The sequence below is a fragment of the Aspergillus caelatus genome (assembly GCF_009193585.1).
Source record: "Aspergillus caelatus strain CBS 763.97 unplaced genomic scaffold BDV27scaffold_145, whole genome shotgun sequence".
In the NCBI taxonomy this organism is placed as follows: Eukaryota; Fungi; Ascomycota; class Eurotiomycetes; order Eurotiales; family Aspergillaceae; genus Aspergillus; species Aspergillus caelatus.
In genome coordinates this window covers 63605-85856 of record NW_022475408.1, presented here as the reverse complement: position 1 = coordinate 85856, position 22252 = coordinate 63605, and the positions used below count along the sequence as shown (strand labels likewise).

At 46.5% G+C, this 22252-nt stretch overlaps 6 protein-coding genes across 6 annotated transcripts; 3 read left to right on the top strand and 3 right to left on the bottom strand.

The window, feature by feature from the left end:
- Window positions 1-8489: 8489 nt before the first annotated feature.
- BDV27DRAFT_19462 (putative GABA permease) lies at window positions 8490-11031 on the bottom strand. The gene is made up of 7 exons (XM_032075968.1): window positions 10275-11031; window positions 10154-10224; window positions 9988-10101; window positions 9845-9927; window positions 9392-9793; window positions 9014-9339; window positions 8490-8932 (listed from the first exon to the last, which is right to left on the bottom strand). The coding sequence occupies exons 1-7, from the start codon at window positions 10425-10427 to the stop codon at window positions 8498-8500; spliced, it is 1584 nt and encodes a 527-aa protein (XP_031925418.1). The 5' UTR covers window positions 10428-11031; the 3' UTR covers window positions 8490-8497.
- A 693-nt stretch (window positions 11032-11724) lies between these two features.
- On the top strand, window positions 11725-13160 carry BDV27DRAFT_147091 (uncharacterized protein; the record flags this gene model as incomplete). Its single annotated transcript, XM_032070686.1, has 6 exons — window positions 11725-11919; window positions 12004-12108; window positions 12173-12397; window positions 12465-12607; window positions 12659-12970; window positions 13001-13160. 6 exons carry the CDS (start codon window positions 11725-11727, stop codon window positions 13158-13160), a joined length of 1140 nt encoding a protein of 379 aa, XP_031925417.1.
- A 2-nt stretch (window positions 13161-13162) lies between these two features.
- BDV27DRAFT_19450 (glycoside hydrolase family 47 protein) lies at window positions 13163-15475 on the bottom strand. The gene is made up of 4 exons (XM_032075967.1): window positions 14656-15475; window positions 13805-14581; window positions 13486-13743; window positions 13163-13395 (listed from the first exon to the last, which is right to left on the bottom strand). The coding sequence occupies exons 1-4, from the start codon at window positions 15366-15368 to the stop codon at window positions 13356-13358; spliced, it is 1788 nt and encodes a 595-aa protein (XP_031925416.1). The 5' UTR covers window positions 15369-15475; the 3' UTR covers window positions 13163-13355.
- Window positions 15476-16661: 1186 nt separating this feature from the next.
- Window positions 16662-17932, top strand: BDV27DRAFT_19446 (uncharacterized protein). The gene is made up of 2 exons (XM_032075966.1): window positions 16662-16825; window positions 16875-17932. Exons 1-2 carry the CDS (start codon window positions 16812-16814, stop codon window positions 17896-17898), a joined length of 1038 nt encoding a protein of 345 aa, XP_031925415.1. The 5' UTR covers window positions 16662-16811; the 3' UTR covers window positions 17899-17932.
- Window positions 17933-17976: 44 nt separating this feature from the next.
- On the bottom strand, window positions 17977-19750 carry BDV27DRAFT_131716 (calmodulin). Its single transcript, XM_032067695.1, has 6 exons — window positions 19416-19750; window positions 19252-19308; window positions 19144-19159; window positions 18891-19016; window positions 18622-18834; window positions 17977-18555 (listed from the first exon to the last, which is right to left on the bottom strand). Exons 1-6 carry the CDS (start codon window positions 19416-19418, stop codon window positions 18521-18523), a joined length of 450 nt encoding a protein of 149 aa, XP_031925414.1. The 5' UTR covers window positions 19419-19750; the 3' UTR covers window positions 17977-18520.
- Window positions 19751-20287: 537 nt separating this feature from the next.
- Window positions 20288-22146, top strand: BDV27DRAFT_131715 (t-SNARE syntaxin TLG2). The gene is made up of 4 exons (XM_032067694.1): window positions 20288-20738; window positions 20812-21344; window positions 21398-21741; window positions 21808-22146. Exons 1-4 carry the CDS (start codon window positions 20716-20718, stop codon window positions 22084-22086), a joined length of 1179 nt encoding a protein of 392 aa, XP_031925413.1. The 5' UTR covers window positions 20288-20715; the 3' UTR covers window positions 22087-22146.
- Window positions 22147-22252: the final 106 nt, after the last annotated feature.

Genomic DNA, 22252 nt, shown 5'->3' with positions numbered 1-22252 from the left:
TCGACGGGCGGCTACCAATCAGACTCCCACAATGGCCAAACCATTCCTTGGGTACGCCCGTTCATGCCCAACAAAATGGCGCCTCTGATCTCCTCCACTTTCTTCTTCAGGTTTCTGGAAGTTCAACAGATTTTCCAGGCGATGTATGATATATCTATCGTCAACGGTGGGTCGAATTACGCTCATCTCCAGGTGCGTCTCTTGGTGCCGGTCTTATAAAAGGTTTTGGGCCTGCCCCTTGTGGATGATGGGCCGCTCGCATGCAGATATTGCGCTCATTCGCATACCGAGATGCCTCAAGGAAGTGTATAGAGTGTGCGCAAAACTGTACCATGCATAAGCAAATTGCGGGCCTCTTTGAATGCTAGCACACGACCCTGGCATCGCCAGGGTAAGGAGGACGGCACTGTTACGAATCATCCTGAAGCGCCCGGGTTATCCCTGTTGCGGCTTATCTGATCCTACTAGTAGGACCGGCCGTCTGGGACAAGACAGGCTAAGCAAGGGATGGTTCGTTAGGCCCACAAAGAGCTCTCCACCGTCAAATTTCTTCCAAAACTGGTGAAACGCCTCAGCCCATTCGCTGTCCTCTCGACCCATTGAAAAAATTTCTCCAGCCCCTTCCTCTGTCATGATCTAGCAATATGATGGGACCTAAACAAGGTACGGAGTAATAACTCGTTATATTATGTCCTGTACGGAGAGATTTGCATATAGTGACCTACAGGTCGACAAAACACCCTTAAGCTGCCTTAGAAGCTGCTTTCAATTTCCTCTAATCTTTCTGCCCCTTCCTTGAATTAAAATGTACATGATCGACGGTGCTACGAAGCAAGTAAACTCGGGATATCCCTCAGCCGACGCCACCATGCGCAATAATTCCTGCATAACAGCCTCTGACACCTGACGGGTATCATACCTTCCTTCCAATCACACCAGCGATCCCCAAACAGAGCCCCCTTGCGAAACAAACCACACCGAAGATTACCACTACCGTTTCACTCCCTCACCCTTGGAGTACACGTAAGATGGAAATCTGATCCCGTTTAATGCTTTCGCGGCCAGGCCACAGAGGTTGAGCTGAGCCTTTGAAACCACGTCTGTCACCACCAGCTTGCAGCGACCTCTTCCCTGGTCTTTATTAATACAGACGGAGTATTAAAAGAATACGATCGCCGACTAGCATGCAGGCTAGTGTTCTGTCCAACAGCCTATGACAGTTCTAGACCTCGCCCCAACTCCGACCTAAACTAGTCCTCTTACTACTTAGTGTTCTTTAGTGAAGCTGCAAGTGCTCCACGTAATTTGTTTCTTGAATAAGATATATTTGGCCTGACGAGGCTCGGGTTCCGGACCCGCGCAGACGACCTGCCAGTTTTGGTTCTTTTGCTTTGGCAGAAAGGGGGCTACAAAAGTACTGGACCTTAGCTAGAGGGATCGTAAATTTCGGTAGATATATACTCCGTCTTTCTAGGGAGGCTAGTCATCCTTGGCGATTAGTATTTTGAATATGACGAAACTGGGTATGTTCTTGGCTGTTGCCAACTTGCTACGACCTTGCCGTTCGACCTGGGTTCTGTACGGAGGGTCATCTGCAAGTTTTGGGTATCGCCCTTAGTAACAGTCCATAATTGCTGCCCAGTGAGACTCTCATATGACGTCTAGATCGGCTACCGGTATCCGACGTCCGGCCGTGAGTCTCGGTCGTTCCCGAGCCTCTTCATAAACCGAGAGTTGTGTTCAGGCCTCAACCCCCGAGAGATTTACTCCGCGCGGGGTACAGAGTACAAAACTTTAGGTTCTAACGTTACGTCTATTCTTAAGGCCTTTACGCCTCTGCTCTACTCAAATCAAATCAATCAAGTAATTTGCCGAAGTTTTGCCTAGACCTGACGTAAAAGTATGTTCTAGTCCTGGGCTTTGAGGGGACAGGATCTCTCTTTTCCTGCCTAATTAGAATATGCATGACATATTGTTTCGAAAAGGACAAATTGTACAGGGTTCGCATTTCCGAATGTACGTTATTATAGTTTGGTCAGTTCGGATGTCTGCCGATGAGCCCTTCCGATGGACTTTACTAGCCCTAAGACATTCTTTGCCTGACACTTCACTCTAACGCCACTCCATCGTACACGTCTGTCTCCACCTGTAACGCTTTTTCCTCCTGGCTTGGGCAGGTGACTTTTTACCCCCGCATCCGCTTGAAAGAAATTGCGGAGTAGACGATGCTAGATTACCGATAATGATTGCGTCTGGGACACAAATCGGGAAGTATTTTCCAAGGACTGTGTGTGAGCGAGGTGGGTCTCGACCGTTTTACTACTATTATTATCAGTAGCGTTGTCTGCTCCAGTGCAGTTGACTGTCCCCAACCTGGGTAATTCATATTTTAGGTTGCTAGACATTTCATGTATATTGGACTGTATTGTTTTATGAATGTCATGTTAAAGTTTTTGATGAAGAGCCCGAGTCTATTGTATTCTTTATTGATTACTGACTAGGGACGATCGGTATCAGGAGAGCATGAACAACTACAATAATATAATACGACGCTACCTTTACCCCTTTTTGATAATAGGCCCTATCTGGGTTCGCCATGGTGGTCTTGATTCTTGGAGAACCCTTTTAGACTTTTAGAATCTTAGGATTCGACCAATGCTCGACCCCATTGAGGAGCATCCCATCTTGACACGCTAGGTACATGGCCAGGTCTGCTTTGTCTATGTATCGACCACAGCTTGTAGTTTGTCGTTGTCTTGCCTCGATGTCGGCAATCGGACGGTAAAATCCATAGTTAACGTGTGTGGTACTGGTATCGTAGGGTTGAATAAGCTGTACGGGTTTTGTATCGGTGGCTTGTTGCTCCAGCAGATTGGGCTTTGATTGATATGGCTTTTAAGCAGTTTGTGATGCTTTCTACACCGCCAGATCTTCCGGCCTCTTTATACCGGCTTAGAGTCCCTGATAGCTTTGACTGTTATGTACTTGCTGAATTACTCCTTGTTTGCCATTAATCAAGGTACATAGAGCCAGTAGTTGTCGTTGTGTAGGAAGTACCATGTAAAACTATCGGTGACTATTTCCTATATCTCTGTGTATTAGTCTTCTTAGCTCCGCTGCCTAATTTGGCGGCACTGCTGCTCCTTCCTAGATTCGATTAAGTTTAAACTCAAGGTAAAATGAAAAGGCACGAAACTTACATTTCGTCTGCCCCGAATTGGAGTCAGTGGCGCGACTAGTGCACTATAATTAAATACGTCAGTGACAGTATAAAGTATTAAAGTTTATAACGGGACCTTACCTATATAGCTAAGCACTTGGTCATACTGTAATTGCCTCGCTTTTGATTCCAGAATGACCAAGTTTGTAGCTAGGTCCGAGGACTCTCAATTTTCTGGGTCGTCACCTTGTACTGGTTAGATCGTCATGATATACGGCAAATGAGCCGCCCTGACTCCCCTTTGGAGTCAACAGGTGTGTCTAGGTCAACTAAAGCGTCCACTATGCCTGGCCTGGCGGAAGCACCAACTAGTTTGACGAGTCTGTATCCGCATCATAAAATTCTTCCTCCCCGAGCGACTCCTTGATCACTACACGTATCTCCATCTCGGTGTCATAAAATTCCTCGTTGCTGCACAGACCTGCCTAGAACTGAATGTATACAGCTAGTAGTAGCAGTGCATCGGACCGTGCCCTAGCTATGGGTTCATTCCACGGAGCGCGCGGTCATAAGCCTTCTCATATCCGGGGCGAGGGTCCAATCTAACCCCAGTTTTTAGAGAGATGTTGATTTTCTCAACTGCCTCTGCAATGTGAGTAGGTCCTTGACTGTCAGGCCCTCGATTGGCACATCTCTCCGTTCTCCTTGAAAATGCGCTATGTGCTCTTCAACAGTACTCTGCAGTTGTAGTCACATCAATAACGCTGATCCTCTTCCTGAACCCTAATCGTAGTATAATTGTATGGGAGACATCTATTTATTACGCCACCAATTTCAAAGTGCCCCTAGCCAATACTGAAGTACACTGGATCTGGAACTGTCCGAAATGCTCTTTGTGCAGGAACACGCTGAGCCCTTCGACTCGTCTGAGCCAATATACTGAGCTGTCATCAAGACTGCGTTAATTTCGCAAAGCACAGTGCCTGCATGAAACGGCACGTTCTTCATAATTCCATCCATGGAATCTTTCAGCTCGAGGTCGACGCATGATTTGGTCAATTGGGAACTCGGCTATCCAAGGCTTTGCCCATTTAGAGAAGCTTCTCGAGCATAGCCTCACATATACATAGCAGCCATGGTGGCAGAAGTTGTCATGCTTACCATGACGTACAAACCTCCAATATCAGTCTACCTATATTTGTTCTATTTGTGTTGATCGAATTCGGTTATAATAACATGCCGATATATGCCGGAGATATCGCTGTCAATCATTTCACCAACGCATTTCTGTGTAATACCAATCTTTCTTAACTAGACCGTATCTTGCGGAAATTGATCTATAACTATAAAGTAATTAGCCGTTGGTTGTTCCGTATTTAGATATATCTGTTTAGTGTTTGTTCTCGGGATCTTTTGGAATAAATCCAAAGGTGTTCCGCCCTGACTGTATCCATATCCGAAGGAGGCCTTTAAGCGGAAGATTGAGCATTGATGACTACAGCTATGAGATCAGCAAACCGCTAGTTAGTTAAGAGTCAGGAATAAGGTTATATATCGTCCCAAACTTGCAGAGGCAGTCTTGATGAAAGTGTGCGCTGTACCGTCAAGTACTTCCCCGGAAATCAAAAACCGAATTATAAAATGGCGTGAGCGTCACCAGAAGATATCACTGGCTCTTCAGCCATTTCACAGTAAAGGATATTTGTGACTTAGGGTTTTGAAGCACATGGTTGATGCTGGATGTCTCAGTCTCCGCCCGCTGCTTTTGCTATGTGCTTAGATATCAACCTGGCAGGTTGAATTATTAACGGAAAGTATTGTAGTCGCAGCAGGAAATCCAAACCTAAGACACTGTGTAGTAGTTTTATTTCTGGTATTGAAACGCCGTGATAGCGGCCAAGGCTTTTCGACTTCATTATGGCTTCCCTCATCCAACTAATCAGTAGACTTCACCAAAGAGATGGCCACTTCTGTCGCCTTGGGCAAGGCTTTCTGGGTAGTGGTAGCCACATTGTAATTTCCCAGAGTTACTCTTGATATCCCTCTGTTCTTATCCGGATATAAGACGGATTTTATAAGACGGATGGCCATAGGAAACTTACTATTTACTCTAGGGACAGCGTAGAATTTACCACCTTGCAGTGATCTGTAAGGGGATATTTCAGCTGGCAGGTTTGCGAGAAGAGCAAATCCACGGGAAGTATCTTGAGAAAAGTATAGCCTCTCTCGACGAGACCTCATAAAATCTTTGTGGTTCACCCGCGAAGACCTTATGGTGATGCGCACATTGTCCATATAAGGCTGAAATAGGGATGTCAGCGCTACTGGATTAGTAGACAGGCCATCCTAACTCTTTATCACTAATACGGCAGGACATCTGGTCTCTTTACAGCGTGTGAGGAATGCAGTAGCTCAAGTTGAAGCGATTTTGTCATGATTTCATGGTTCATTACGGCAACGCCGTCCTTGTAGTTGTTAAAGGAAGACAGCCCTAACAACTGTTCGAGATTGATGCCTGGAGTGCCCTTCCGCATGGCCGGGTATATCAATTAGGCTGAAATGCCTTATAAGGCAATTGGACGGACACAAAAAAGGAGAGCTTTTCTCCAACGGGCCCGTGGGTATCCTTAAACTTAGTACAAGTGTACTTAAGACTCACGCTGGGACGCTCATGAAATCGGTCTCCCGATTAGTCGTAGGCACGCGCGCAACGAAAAGGGCCGAGATTGTCGTAAAAAACCTTCACTTAGGAAGAGACGAGATCTAACAAAAGATGTCGATACTGCGAATGCTTTTCAGCTTGTAGCATTTCTGTACGAATTGTATCAGATTATAAGGGACGTTTAGCATAGGCGTCCTTCTTCTGCAAAAGATATCTAGGTTCGGTGATCTCTGCCAGCCATAAGCATGGCCATACCCTAGGATCTGCCCATGATTGACACTGTCATGAAAAAAGAAGAACAGAAAACTCAAAAGCGATAGGCTACAAACCAAAGCTCTGATTTGGAACGCCTTATCAACGTTATCGTCATAACGTCTAACTGCTTCATCAAATGCTTGATTGAACTTTGCTTTTATTCCACGGATAGAACTGATTCTTGGTAATCTCAACAAGTAGATCGAAGACTTGAGCTTGATCAGCTGGATCCTGTGCACTCGAGGATATAGTGGCGTAGCTTGCGGAGCTCGTTTTAAGATTGTCTTGAGTCTTGACAGTGCCCTTGGTTCGAGAGGTTCTGGTCAAGACCTATGCTACCCAGAATAATGCCCTAGAAGGCCTTGTAGAGTAGAATTACTAACCTGTAGCTCCCAAAACTGGTAGGGCAGTCCCAGTAACAAAGCCATTGTACCAAGTCAGCCCTCTCTAAATGCTTAGATTTTTACCGACACCGGCTGGCATCCATGAGGTCTGTAACTGATACCCCAGCAGAAAATATTATAGACCTTGGTCAATATTGCATCCGATTGTATGATTAATTGTTGATGCTGGGGGTGCAATTTGAGGGATTCACACTCAGAATCCTTCGTTATACATCGATCGCATCGGTCTCGGTTTGTGAGGTTAAACAACGCATTTTCAATTTCCAGAATGCAAGGCAGGTACTAGAACTGTCACATCAGATAATTATCGACATCTTTTGCCGATGTCTGGGTCGCTAGATGAGGATTTACCTATATAGCCTATTAACTGTGGCAAGCCAAGAGTAACATGTTTAGCCTTTTTTGGCCTCCGCGATTATCAACTGACCTGCTGGGCCTTTGTGCTTATTATACCAAATCCAATAGTCTGATTCACCACTTATAATGATCTTTTCAGACGAGAATATAGTCGTCAATTGCGTCTGAAACCCCAGACGCATTCTCTGTGTTTGGGGGGAGAGGAGAGTCTCCCTTCTCAGCGGGAAACCCGCAATATTCTAAATTTCGTCACGGTTATGCTGTTGTAAGTCCTTCTGGTTTCGAAGACGCAGGCTCATAACCTTTGCTGAAAGATATATAGCAATGAGCGAGCGCCCGAAATCCCAGAAGACAAAATATTAGGTAGGTGGCCGGACGACAAATTAGCCTAATCAAAGCAATGCAGAGAGCCTTTGAGGATCGAGATTCAGGGATATATATGTTCAAATCTTGCAAATTCCTAGAACCACCCTCTCTCCGGTTTTCTAGGCCCCTGGAATATTAGAAATAGAGTCGTCAAACTCAAGAATGAATGGCTAGGAAAAAGTATAAGCAACCATCCAGTTCAACATGTTCCATATTTGCTGCGCTTGATTGGAACCCAACGCAATGTAATCAAGGAGTACTATAATAAGTTAACCATAAATTGAGGACTACTAATATTGAGAAAGAGGTTCCTTACCGTGCTGTTGTGATGAAGACGCACGAAGTCAAACCGGAATGCGTCTGCTAGGACTTCATAAAGAAGGCTTACCTGCCAGAAGACTGGGATAAGCAAAATGCGTGCACAGCAACTTAGACTTTGTTACTTGTAGGAGGAATCCTAGAGGGGAATCATGGGCTCTTTGCGACAAACAAGAACCCTGACGTGGTTATGCTGTTTCTGATGCCCATGGGATTGTAGAAGCTATAAACTCAGCACTGCATTTGAAGTCGCAAGGTGCTTATTTCGTTTACCAGTCTACGTTCATTGACTAGCATTATCGTATCTTTTGTATCCTTCCATAATGAAGGCGTCAACAGGCTTTGTATATTGGAATGAAAATGTTGACTTTCCTCCAAGGGATATCCTTCCAGTATTGGAAGCTCGACATGATCCAACGCTTCGAAAATTATGATAAACTGCCCATGCTCCTTAAGTAGAGGAAGTATGAGCAGTGGAATGATACATGAGTTGGTGCTTAAATGGGTATATCGATTGTTTCCAGAAATTGCGCCTAGTGCTGTTGGGTAGAGAAATCTACCAAGTTCAGTAGTACTTTGCACCCCTAGTGTTGTATTCTTGGGATCAGTTCCTGGGACAGTAGGTACCAAGGCTCATGGATTCCGATTCTCTAGGCTCCAGAATGAAGAGGCAGAGTAAGGTTGACGTTAGAAAGTGGAGTAGGCTCGATAGAAGCTGTGGGCTGGACGATATAGTATGAATCCTGGGAATGAGATAGAAGTATTACCTATTTTACAATAGGAAATAGATATGGGAATGCAAATGGGGAAATGGACAGTAGAGAAGATTCAATAGAACATATTCACAATCCCACAATTCATGGAGCGATACTATCAACATTGAAGGTACTGTACATTAATGCATCCGTACTATGTGGTATCGGTGATGTGCATTATAAGTCGCTGCCAAACCCACAATAGCCAAGGCTATCCCCGTCATTCTCCCCTCTTGACGAGCGCCACTGGGGCAATAAACTGATGCTTCCCTCGAACCAAATAATAGACCGACGCAGAACCGAGCACTGCCACATACATAACCACACTCCAATTCATCGTCTTACTGTCAACTGATGCAGTGAGGGGGAAAAAAGAAAAAACGAAGATCGGGAATAGAAACAGCAAAGATGCAATATTGATGGCCATACCGAATGAGCCAAGAGACCATCTCCGGGGCGGAAGCGGCTCGCCTCGGATTCGTTTAAGAACGACGCAGCCAATAGAAAGAATATAGGCAGACATTAAAGAGGTTATTGTAAGAGACACTATGGCCTGAAGAGCGACAGTAGAGCCGATGTTGATCAAAGAGAGGAGAATAGTCACTGCAAGAGAGACCATCACTGAGTTTAGTGGGATGTGCCATCCCGGTGTGACCTATTTCGAATTCACCATGTCAGCTCTTCATCTTCTGACTTGATGGAATAACATCTAATATTGCCGTCGATAACAACGTACATAGGAGAAGAAGGTTGAGAAGGGGAGCCCTCCATCTCTTGCAAAGGACCACAGCTGTCGGGACGCTGTTGCGACCTCTGTGATAGTGCTGGCCGTCAACGTCACTATCAAGATGGCGGTCATAGTGTTTGCTGCTGTGAAACTGTTGGTGGTGTTGTAAAATATCTGTATGAACGGAAAACCAGTTGGGCTGGCGAGGATGCTGTTAACGTCGCCCATAGTAAAACAAAGCGTAATAATCATGATGAGGCCCAAAACACCGTTGACACCAACAGAAGCCATCATTGCTTTGGGTAATGTGTTTGACGCGTCCTTAATTTCTTCGGCTGTTCCTGCAACTTAGCTACCTGCACACACATAGTAATGGTCACCACTTACACATATGCACAGAGCAATCATATCCGATCATAGAAGTAATGGTAGTCGACAGGCCGACCAGCATCGCAGTACCGGGGCTGTTCCATCCTCCTCCGTTGTTGAATTCAGTAAAAACAGCTCTAGCGTTGTTCCGGGGAGCAAGCACCCACAAAGGGATGATAATCGCAAACAGCCCGACGACATGAAGGATCAAAATTAACCCTTCTACCATGGGCAGGTTCTTAGCTAAAAAGGTATTGAAAAGAATAGAAAATGTTGTAATAGCTATCACAAATAGAGTGCCGTGCCAACGTTGGAAATCATACGTCGAATCGTTGAGTACAATCAAGCCTTGTATGATAGTGCCAGCAAGAAATGCAATGGATACAATAGCGCACTGCCATCCCATGGCGCAGAGCCAGCCTAATATCGTTAGTAAATCGAAGACTGAGGATGGGTCTTGACACCGAATACCAGTGATATAGCTCAGGAACTTCTGGTATCTGCGAGGCGCGAACTCGGATACCCAATGATACTGGCCCCCGGATGTCGGAGCCCTGTTGGAAAAAGGTCAGTTTGACTCGCATGAATAGTAATGAAGCGACCATAGAGCACACATTGACGCCATCTCAGCTATGCTGGCAAATACAAGGGCGAACCCTAATGAAACAATAATAAAACCCCATATCAAGCCAGCAGTTCCACCGTCGGTTAAGCCAGTACTCAACAACCTGCCCAGCAGTTAGTTGTACAAACAATGCCAGGAAGATCAGAGAAACATACGTTAGTATGACTTCCCACGTGGATATCAATGTGCAACCGAACCCAACAATTGAAACAAATCGGAAATTCCTCTAAACTAACGATGTCAGTACTATACGTTGATCGACATAGACAGACTCACCCGCAGAACTTGAACTCGGCCCAAAACATTCATATCTTTTTGGTCTGCTATAGTGCCCATATACTTGGGCTCAACAAGGCCTTTAGTGGCATATCCAGGCTCGGAGATGCCGAATGCCTCAGCTTCATGATTAAGGCCAGCAGCATGTACCATGGCGCAGACACCTCTAGAGTTGCCGATAGGGCAAAGGTCCAGTTAGTACATGAGGATCTTTCGAGAGTAATGGAGGAGATTCTATCGTGGTAGGGATAAATTCCGTCTTGTGCGAGGGGGTGGAGGGGGCAATTGTTTTCGCCAAACGAGGCTAAAACAATATTCTCTAGTTTGCGCGCCAATGTGAAAAGCATAGTTCCAGCCATGTGGGACAGCAAAATTCAAAAGGGAAAAAGAGGAATGCACGAGCTCGTCATCCTGACCGCCGATGCCTGCGAGGCGCGGCATTTTGTGGCATGCTGATCGTTGGGTGCTGATTATTATTTCCAAGTCTGATTCCCATTTCGCGTCCGCCTTACATGTGCCTGCGTTGGTTCAAGCATGGCACTGGACCCCTCGAGTATGAGTTTCAAAGGTAACCAAATCTTTCTCTTGCAAACAGCTATCCACAAAGGTATACCGAAGAGTATAATCCGAAGCTCGGCGTTGTTCAATGTACAACATGCTGACGAGCATTTCGGAGAGAATAAATGCTAATTTACCCCCACGCCCGACGTCGCATGTCGGGTGTCAGCTCATGTGTGACCGTCGGGATCGTCACTAATCTAAGATTGGTTATTTTCGGTGTTTGCGTGCGTCGACTATTGACACAGTGGAAAGCCAAAACATCGATCACGAGCATTATCGCTTAATATGGACCGAATGGCGCTGATCGTGCACGGAAACCCCCCTTGACTGAGCTTAAGCGTGAGCCTGGACCACGCTGAAACGGTCTTCCACGAGCAAAGCCCTACATACCATACTTGATCAAACAGCCTCCTAGCGTCAATTTCAAACAGCGCAGCTCTGCGGAAGCTGGTTGGTATCCCCGAACTCAAAAGGAAATAGGAAGAGAAGGGTTGGTCTTGGCTAAGGTTTGTGATGATATTTGCAAGGATAAAATGTCTGAGCTTGCCGGAGCCCTCGTTCGATTCTGTAGATCTGATTCGAGCGGCGAAGCCCAATCGTAATTGATGCGGGTGATCGACGAAGATAATCGTGTCAGCTGTTAGGCACGATGCTTTGTCGAGGGTCATCACATATCCCACCCTGGTTCTGACGCCCGGTTGGCCCTAAGGCTAGCCAGAACAACATAACCGAGGAAAAAAGTAAAAAAAGTAAAAACAAAGGGGAATTAAAAAAGAAAAGGCCTCATTCTTGTAATCGTGGCGTAGTCAGCGAAATAGTTGTGTATAGGTGAATCTGCTTTATTTATCCTGTTCCATCGGCTGGGGTCACCATCAGGTCCTCAGCTGCCATGGGCGTGTACGTCCCTCCGGGTTATTCACCTCCTTTTCAGGTGGTAGATGACTCCCATCATGGCGCTTGGATAATCATCACCGGCGCTCTGGGACTAGTTGTCTCGCTAGTCAGTTTTCTGATTCGTCTTTATGTGCGACTGGTGCTTAGCCCGCCTTTCGCATACGATGACTTTGTCCTGTTAGGAGCGACGGTAAGCTATGGCCATCTTTCTGAATACTTTAATTTGAACAAAAAAAAATGGCAAGAACTGGTAGAACATCGCTGACAATAATAGATTTTTGCAGTTGTCCAAAGCTCGCTCTTATTCTGCGCTGTGTCTCACGGATTTGGAACAGCTATTGATCTACTACAGCACGACCAGGTGTATAACATTCAGACAGCACGTGCCCTAAATCCTAAAAATATGGTCCAGAAGTTCAACTTCCTAACAAAGATACCTATAGTTAGTCACAATCAGTGACATTCTCTACCTAATCACCATCTACGTCTCCAAATGCTGCGTAGTGGGCATCCACCTCCGTCTCACACCCCAAAAACTACATAACCGGATCTCCTGGGCCACACTCGCCCTCTGTACAGCATGGATAATCACATCAGTATTCATCATCGCCATCAACTGCGAGCTAAATAGACCCTGGAAAGGCGCCGGAGGACAATGCGTGAACCTGGTAAGTCTTCCGTCTATATCCTCCTAGACTCCTTTGTTACGGAATTAGCTAACACAACCCCGTAAAGCTAAAACGCTGGCAATTCATCGTCGCAATGGACATTCTAACTGAAATCCTTCTCTTCGGACTTGCAGTCACCCTCCTAGCGGGTCTGTTCATGCCCCTCAAGCGCAAACTACCTATCGGCTTTGCCTTTTTCTTTCGCCTTCCGTAGGGATTACTATCCCCCATTACGTTATAGCTAGCTGACGTATTTCTTAGACTCGTCATCTTCTCCATACTGCATATCTATGCTTTGAATCAAAAAATCTCATCACCAGATCCTACTCTCGCTGTCGTCGAACCGATATTATGGGCTCAGGTTGAGCTGAACTATGCCCTCGTTGCATGTAGCGTGTTTTGTCTTCGGCCGTTCATGGCGGCTGTGAGTACGAACTACGGGACAGCAGGCGATACGAATTTGGAGAGTGGGTCTGCGTCGAGGACGCCGAAAGATCATTCTTCCTCGTCGAAATCAGGGACTAGAGGTTTGCCTTCGGTGGTTGATGGGAGGGAGAGATGGCGTGTGTCGCGGTCGGGAACATGGTCGAAGACCCATGAAAGGCTGGGGAGCGAGGAGAGTGGTACACCGAAGGCTGGACCTATTAATTCATCTATTGAGCTTGTGGAGAGGGATGGATCGGTCCCTATTGAATGTAGTGGAGGGAGGATGTTTATTCGGAAGGATGTACAATATACAATTGAGTTCGATAGAAGGAGTTAGATGTGGGATTACGATATTCTCTGTATTTAATGATTCATTATGATGCTCTCTTATGATAGTGATATTGCATATCCATAGATAGAATTTAGCCCTGCTAATTTATACCTCTATGTAACTCCTTTGCGCCGAAACCCCCTTTACCTAGCCAGATATGAATGAAATAAGACATGAAGGTGAAAAGGCTCAGCGTCATACTCAAGCGGTTGGCCGTCTGAATGGGTGTGCCTCGGTGTTACTATGTGATTGGCGTTAGTAATTCTGGGTTTAGCATCCAAAACAGCCTGTCATAGGACGCCTGTCAGAATGGGACATTGGGTATACATACAGTACGTATTCGTCCAAGTTGACGACGTCCGGCTCAGAGAAAATTAGATAGAAGTACTTGAGCGTCTCTGCGAGCCAGAAACTTTCCATATAGTCCAGCTGTGATGACTGAGGGTTTCGCACGTCGGAGATAGCTGCATGCGCGTAGCGAGTCTGCGTCATCTTTTCGATGCTACGGAACATCCGCCATGCAGCATCTTGCAGTTCCTTGTCCCCCGTGATACGGTACATGATGAATACAGATTCGATAGCCTCCGGTCTAGGTCATCCATCAATATGCATCGAGAGTAATATGTTGGATAAATAAATAGCTGACATACCTCAAGTTATAACTTGCATCCGGGATCTCAGTCACACCTGGAGGCAGTTTATTGCTGCTGATAATTTTCTGGGCAGCTTCTTCCCCTTGGGAGTATTTGGCGAAACGACGAAGAATATCCGTGTGCCATTTCTGCTCATCCCACTCGCAATCATCCATGTTCTTGCAAGGACTGACATACAATGCCTCGGGCATGATCCCTGTCGGCATAATGTCATAAGCCCAGATACAGCCATCGGTCAATTTCCGCGCAATTGATAATTCCTCGGGGCGGTCAAACACCTTGGCTCCTATGCCTACAGTCCCTCCCAGAAAGCACTTCAGGTGTTCAAATTGGGGTTCGATGACGCTTTTAGAAGTAGAGCGGATATTGCCTGCGAACATGATGTCCTTCCCGTCCTTGGTCATGCCCCGGAAAAGCAGACGCTTCTTAATAGAGTTCATCGCGGCATCGTACATTTTCCTGTATTGATTCGTCTGCGCCCCCAACAATATATGTTCCTTGGGAAGATACTCGTAAGTGGAGTCGGCCATCCCACCGACAGTGAATCGAGGATCGGTAAATTCCATATCATGAGCATCGACCATCATAGGCCACAAACCAGGTACTTGTGTGCGCGACTGTGCGGATTCCAGCTTATCGGCAATCCTTTGAATTGCGTCGAAATACTTTGGATCCTTGGTCAACTGCGACATTCGGGTGAATTCTAGATTCAGAGAACCAAGTTCAGCAAGAATGGTGTTGCGGCTGGGCTGAATACCCATTCCTAGCGCCGACCTATAAATTTGTTATCACTGTTCTGTACTGCTCACATGGCATTTTTGGCCACTTCAACAAGGGTCCTATCTCACCTTGTCCACTCCCAACGAGACTGGGGCATTCTATTGCGAGTATCAAATGAGCCATATATCAGGTCGGCAACCTCTACTGCTTTCTTCAAAAGTATGGGGTAACTTCCGTTGGTTAGATCGTAAGCTCCCAGAAATCCTCCTAGGTATCGGATATTCGTCTCAAATACATTGATTTGCGTGGCGCCAGTCGTCGAGAAATCAATCTGTTCAATTGCTTGCAGCGCATCTTCGAATTCGTCCGTCAGCCCCATGATGATAAGTGAATCGAGAGAATCAACCAGGGTAGCTGCCCATCCACCAAATGATTCTCGGTATTCAGCACTGAGGGGCGAGAGCTCATCCCGTAGCCACGCATGCTTCTTGTATCCATTCCATGCGTGTTTGAAGGCATTCCGCACAGCGTTCTGCTTCTTCACCCTTCTTCTGCGAGTGAACCATGATTCCGCCGGAAATTCATACTGGATACGGGGAATAGGAGACGGGGCAGCTGTTGGAAGGGGGATATATTCTTCCACCGGGTGCTGCTCGGTGGGATTTCTATAATGGATTAGGTCGTTGCCCTTTGGAGGAGGCCTTGGAGGAGGAGGTCCATATTCTGCGGGGTCGTCAAAGTACGGTATCTCCGCGCCTGGCGGTAGACTAGAGAAAAGGATATACGTGAGGAACACTAAGACGAATGTTGGAAGAAAATAGCTTTTTCGAACGCAAAGCATGTTGTGAAGAAGGATCGAATTACCACAAAAGTGGCCTTAGTTAGAAAGGAGGAAGGACAGCGGGCAAGAGAATGTTAATGAGCTCTTTGAAGAAGCTCGAGATTAGGCCGAAAACGAATGACACAACATTAAGGAATGTAAATACAGCATGCTCAGAGGTTAGAGTAGCACTTCTAATGCCGGAGAGGGAAGAGAAGAGATTCAAAATTTCCAAGTCAGGAAGAGAAAAGCCTAGAGCATCCATCTAGGGGGAAAGAACAAAGCACCCCAGACATTAATTCTTTGTTAATATGGAGAGTTGGAGTACGTAGTAGCATTTTAGCCCCAGTGATCGCCGGTGGCTCGACCTGTCCTTTCACATTGATTGGCAGGTGAGTATGGAGGCATTGATCAGAAATCCTGCTGTAAGTGCATAGCTTTCCATTATCAAACATCTAGGCAATGATTGGCATGTGGATCGGGAAGGGGAGCCTGTGCGAAAGGTGTGGCTGCGGTGCCCTGCCGCAGTGAGCATTGGTCAAGAAAATGATACAGTGGGCATTGCGTAATCAAAGTGGTCCCTGGGACCCTTAGAGCTTTAGGGCCCTGGAAGGGGAAGGCTTAGCCCAGCCAAATGTGCTATTCTTAACATGACATCCCGCCTCCAAGATGCCCCTGTGCTCCACTGTCTCAGTATATCTTTTTGCCGTGTCTTGGCTGTGGACGCAGGGAAGGTACTTTGATTATTAGGAATGTGGTGTGAGAGAATGTCAACGCAGTGGTACCAGACCAAATCGATAAATTAGCTGGAAATGTCCAGGTTGAGATTTGGAACAAGTTGTGGATTTTTGGATAAAGTTGTTTCTTCAAAGTGGAGATGAAATCGTAAGTTAGTGGCGCTCAACCATGGTTTGGGATGGGGGTCGTGTGTCTCCCTTGGCAGAGCGTTTGCCCTGTTTGCATTGCTGCCTCGGGCAACCACAGTTTGCTCCCAAGATCGACAATTGCTATATACGGAAGTGTTACTGGATAAACTATGTCATAGTCTATTGGCGTGGGTCAGGTCTAATCAGACGATATCACCTTACTGGCACTCATTTAGTCTGAATGAAATCTGAAATCAAATATATCATTCCCAGCATTAGCAATTACTAAGGTATGGGACCAAACCGGCATGCTTCAGCCTTATTGCTATAGTCACTGACAAAGCTAGACCTTCACATGCGAGTCGCGACTCGGTCTACTATGTACTGTGGTAGCTGTTGAATAGCTGTATCAGACGATCGTAGACTCTACTATATTTACATGACCGTCTTTTATATTTGGTTCTTTAGGCTTTAGATCCACCTGGTATCACTTTTCTCAACCGTCTGTTTGGATACAAGATATATACGCAGATACCTGGATCGAAGAGACATAATCTCTGGGAAACCACACCTATCATCATTCTGAGTTTTCATCAAGATGCCAATCACTGGGTATGGGCACCGCTTCCATTCAAAATCGCACATATACTGACAGCAACAGGGTCTTCTTCATCCCATCAAACCCCAACGCCTCCACGGCGTTCGCTACAGTTACAGAGCGTCTTCATTCATCATTAACCGATGAACCCATTCCTGTGGGCCGTTGGGCTCTAGAGCATAAGCTGATGCGGGATACCCCATCCTGTCTACCTGCATCAGCGTCCCAGCGTCCCGCACAACCGAGGTACATGCAGTTCCTCTCTCTAACCTACTTTCCAAACCATGGGTTTATCTACACGTCTCCGCCACCAGAAAAGGTGCCCCACGCTCATTCCGGCGGCGGTAGTCCCGGTGCAGTAGCTCCAGGGGCACCGAGTCCCGCCTCTCCAACCCCAATTCCACACCAGACCGCGACACCTACACAGGCTGCGGCATCGAACAGTCAGGATCATTCGTCAATGGTTATGACGACTGTTCCCTTGCCGGCTTGCAGTACACTCTTTCAACACTTTGTTTACGCTTGCCAACCGTTCTGGTGCCATCGACACACCGTTACGGTTCCTGGCGGTGTCGTCTATGATGTTGGTGATTTTCGGGTCCGAATTGGTGATGTACGACAGACGCAGCCAGCTGCAAGGGTCAGGGGTACGGTTGTTGAGATAGAATGGAAGGGTCCGTCGTTAGTGACGTCCATCGCGTCGCTGTTTAGCCAGTCCAAGAAGGCGTTCAGCGGCCCTAGAGATAGTGGCTTACCAGATGATGACGGTGATTCCGGGATCGACATGGCGTTTCCTGAGGGTCTTGAGGAGGCAGATATTGATGCTGAGTATGCTGCGACTGCGACATTAATTCGAGAGTTCTGGGCGCGCTTGGATATTCAAGGGGCGCGGGAAGCAATCCTTGTGCAGGATATCGGCAGGGAATCTAAGGAGCAGTTGCGAAAATTGAAGCAGTTAGGAGATCAGAAAGCACGCCAACCATCTACCAGTGTCATGGGAAGCGGGCAGCAGGATGAAGACCCCGACCCAGAAGCTGGGGTCGATGTGGCGAGGCAATTCATGGAAATCTTTAGATTTAATCGCTAAGGGTGCGGAACGTTACATTACAGCTTAGGGATAGTTAATGGTTTTTACCTGAGTTCCTTCATTTCCTAGTGAATAAATACCATTAATACTTAGCAACTGTTCAAGGCATCATAGATACAGCCTATGTCTAGCAAAACGTAGAGAAACGATAAAGCAATACGGGGCATGCAAAGAGCCTCGTGTTTTTTGTTTTTTTTTTTCTTCTTTAAAAATGTGCAGCCAAACCTGCTACGGGGATCAAAGAGCTTAAGAGCAGAAGCCAGGAACGCGAAAGGGCTGTATGATAATCGTAAATAGTAGGTCAGAGAAAAGGGCGAAGAAAAATGGCATAGGAAATTGCAAGCCAAAAGCGGGCATGCCGAATAAGAGACATTCGGTGGTTCTAGACACCACCTCATCATCTCGAATTGTTTAGCTCAGTCTAAATCCATCCAACTGCATTCATCCCGCGAGAAAAAGACAACGCCTAAAATGGTACGCATGGCCAACTGCCATCGACAGCGGATGTCGGCCTCAGTAGACTACAAGCAATGGCAGAAACGGGAATGAGACATGAGGAATAGATTTCTTTGCTCTCACTCATTTTCGCTATCAATTGGCGGGATATACAGGAAGGTAGCGCTTATTTTTGCATCATGAGCTGGACGAACTCGTTGTCTATAATCAATCAGTATCACCGGTTTCACAGCCGCAATAGGTCTGGGAGGGCTTCTCGAAACGTACAGTCAATCCGACCGTCACCATCCTGATCCGCCTCGCGGATCATCTCATCAACTTCGTCATCGGTAAGCTTCTCGCCGATAGAGGTCATGACGTGGCGCAATTCGGCAGCGGAGATGAAACCGTTGTTATCGCGGTCGAAAACCTTGAAAGCCTCCCGGATCTCCTCCTCAGAGTCGGTATCCTTCATCTTTCTCGCCATCATCGTGAGGAACTCTGATTGAACATTAACAGCTATTTTATTTGTGAATCGTACGGAAGCCCTTTCGTACCAGGAAAATCAATGGTGCCATTGTTATCGGCGTCAACCTCGTTAATCATGTCCTGGAGTTCCGACTCAGAGGGGTTTTGACCCAGAGAGCGCATGACAGTGCCCAACTCCTTGGTGGTGATCTGGCCTGCATATCAAGTCAATCCATCAATGCCAAGACTTCAGCCGATCGAACAGAAAATGGATAAAATTATGGCGGCTAAAAGATATTGGTCGCACTTGAAGGGAGACGGAATAAAATAGACTGTACTAACCATCACCGTCCTTGTCCTATAGCAAACCCAAGAGAAGCCCAGTCAGCTTGTGTTCAAATAAAGACGACTAACAAAAACCAATTTTCGCGAACGACGATCATGACTTACGAATAGGGAGAAGGCCTCCTTGTACTCGGAGACCTGTTCTTCAGTCAAAGAGTCGGCCTAGAAGATGCGCTGTCAGCAATTTCGTTCAGAATGCCAGACGATCTGCCCCGCAAAGTGGGGGAATTTCAACACGGCTGGACATGGTGGAACAAAGAATGACATACCATGGTGAATGTAGGAGGGGGATGAAAAAAGTGATGGTAAAATATGGAGGTTAACAAAGATATAAAGAAATGAGAATGTGTGGGAGGTTCAAGAAGTGACCGCGTTGATAGTGGTGGGGGGAAGGTTGGGACGACGGGCGTAGTTTAAGGGGAACCGACCCGACTTACTTCAATCATAATAAATGGCCAGCCCGGCCGACCACAGAGCTGAGCGCCTCACAAGGCGGTCGCAAAACGTGACCCGCCCTAGCCATAAGATGCTCCGAGCACCCTCTAAAGGGAGGAAATGGTTGAAGGTATGGGCAAGCACTGCCCGATCTCTTTCTTCAGCTGTCTGGAATCATTTCTCTTCTTGAATGCTGTAGCCTACGGGTGAAGATTTTGGCGCTACTTAGATCATCAAATAGATAGTCTGTCACTAGTGTCCTGTTCTAAGTATATCTCCATATCATATGTATGCCTATTGTAGATTTACACACACACATCCAGCCGCTGACGAGGCTGCGTGGCACCCCGCCATCATTCATACAGGAAAGCTTGAAGGCAAGCGAATATTCGGTTACTGGTCCTGAGTGGTGGCAATTTCAGGTACCTGAACCCCATCTGGATTCAATGATAACCACCAACATAACAGCATGCGGCAGTTTGAACCGTGTTCTTATGCGAGCCAAATTTATAACATTGAGTCCGTACTCTCTTGTATGGATGAATTGAATTTAATATTCATCATATTACGGAGTTACAAGGCCCAGCGAGCAGTCCGAATATAGTCTCAAGGTAGTCTTCAATATACTCTCTATCAGTGCTAGAGATAAATCTGAGCATTAAATGTGGTACCCTTCTCCTCTGCCCAGCAGACATACATGCACCCATTATATCTTGTTAACACAATCCCTCTTACATACCTAGTGTCTAAAACCTTCATGGGTCGAGATGCTTGTGGGGAGCCACACTAATTACAGGACCGTTACGGAGATATTATCACGTGATATAACCGCGGGACCTGATACCGCTAACCCGGGTTAGGACTAGACCTGTCTCCCTTCACGTGGGCCGTCTCCGGAGATCGAGCTACGGAAGTATTGATGGTCGTGTGTGTATCCGGTATCTATATGATGAACAGTTCTGCTTTCTATGACTCTACGCCTGTCGCGAATCAAAGCGCCCTTTCTTTATACTCGGGCTAGACTTGCGGCTAACGACTGACCTAAGCCATTGACCGACAATGATCAAGACAACCTAAAGGACACTCCGTTGAGAAGATAACCGCAAAGCAACCCAGATACTCCGCCCTTTCGCAATGTGGCGAGACCGTACGAATTTGTAAACAATTTCTCTTAGATATTCTATATACAGCATGGTCACTGACGGAAGAACTAACGTCTCTCTCGCTCAGATATATCTCCTACCGCCAATCATTCGCGCATCATCCGGCCAAGAAGCCTCGCTATATCGGAGCATCCAATGGCTTCTCCGATTCACTGTCACAACCAGAGGAAAGCCGCAGGCTTATATCGGACTCAGGAGGCCTAGATGACGATGGCGACGCAATTATTGAGATGGATGTGCTTCCTCCGCGCTGGGTCGACGTGCAGGAAGAGGTGACGGAGTTACTTGCCGACATTGCGCAGAAGTCTGCCCAATTGGATAAGCTACACCAAAAACACCTTCTACCAGGATTCGGGGACGAAGAAGTAAGGAAACAAGATGAAAGTGTTATCGAGCGGCTCACGCAGGAGATCACGCGCTCCTTTCATGAATGCCAAAAGGCCGTCCAGAAGGTTGAGTTGATGGTGCGCGACGCAAAACAACAGGGTGGTGTTAGCAGCGGGGACGAGACTATGGCCAAAAATATTCAGATATCTCTCGCTGCACGAGTCCAAGAGGCTAGTGCTCGGTTCAGGAAGAAACAAAGCACATACTTAAAGAGTGAGGCCACCGCTGTTTCTCATACATGTTAGAGCTAACGGGGTTCTTGATAGAGCTGCGAGGGCTGGAGGGTGCAGCGAACCCGTTCGAACGATCTCCAACACCCGTGCAAAATCCCTATACAGATCCCTCTTTGATGGAATCCGATGCAGATAAGTCATTTTCGCAGACAACTCTGATGCAAACATCACAGCGACTTAGGGGAGAGAATGATGCCGCCATCATGCAGCGAGAAAGGGAAATCAACGATATCGCCAAAGGTATCATTGAGCTATCAGACATATTCCGCGAACTACAAGCAATGGTTATCGATCAAGGTACCATGCTGGACCGAATCGACTATAATGTAGAGAAAATGAATACAGAAGTCAAAGCTGCAGATAAGGAACTCAAAGTGGTAAGTCTTTATAAGTATCATATTGTATATCTCAAAAATGATGCTAAATAGCCGTGCTATTTATAGGCCACTAATTACCAACGGCGTACAACGAAGCGCAAAATACTTCTACTATTGGTTATTCTTGTCGCAGGATTGTTCATAATACTTCTGGTCAAACCCAAACGACATGCTAGTAGTTCGCCAGCGCCTACTCCAGAGACCCCCCAGCAACCTCCTCAATCGAACGAACACCCACCTGTTTTATTTCCCCGAACATTCGAAACTGTCTATAGACGGAAGAGGCGCCCGTCTTTGGCTCCAGCTGCACGAAGCAAATGGGTGGATCCTGACATACACCGATAGCTCTAGCCCTTAACAGATACCATGATAGTAATTCATAATATAAGTCAAATGAGTGTTACAATAAAGTCTACAATGTCACAACAAGGTACATGCAAGGTAAATTCTCAATACTGAACAGTAGCTACTAACATATAACAAAGAAGGTATATCAAAAAAAAAAAAAAAA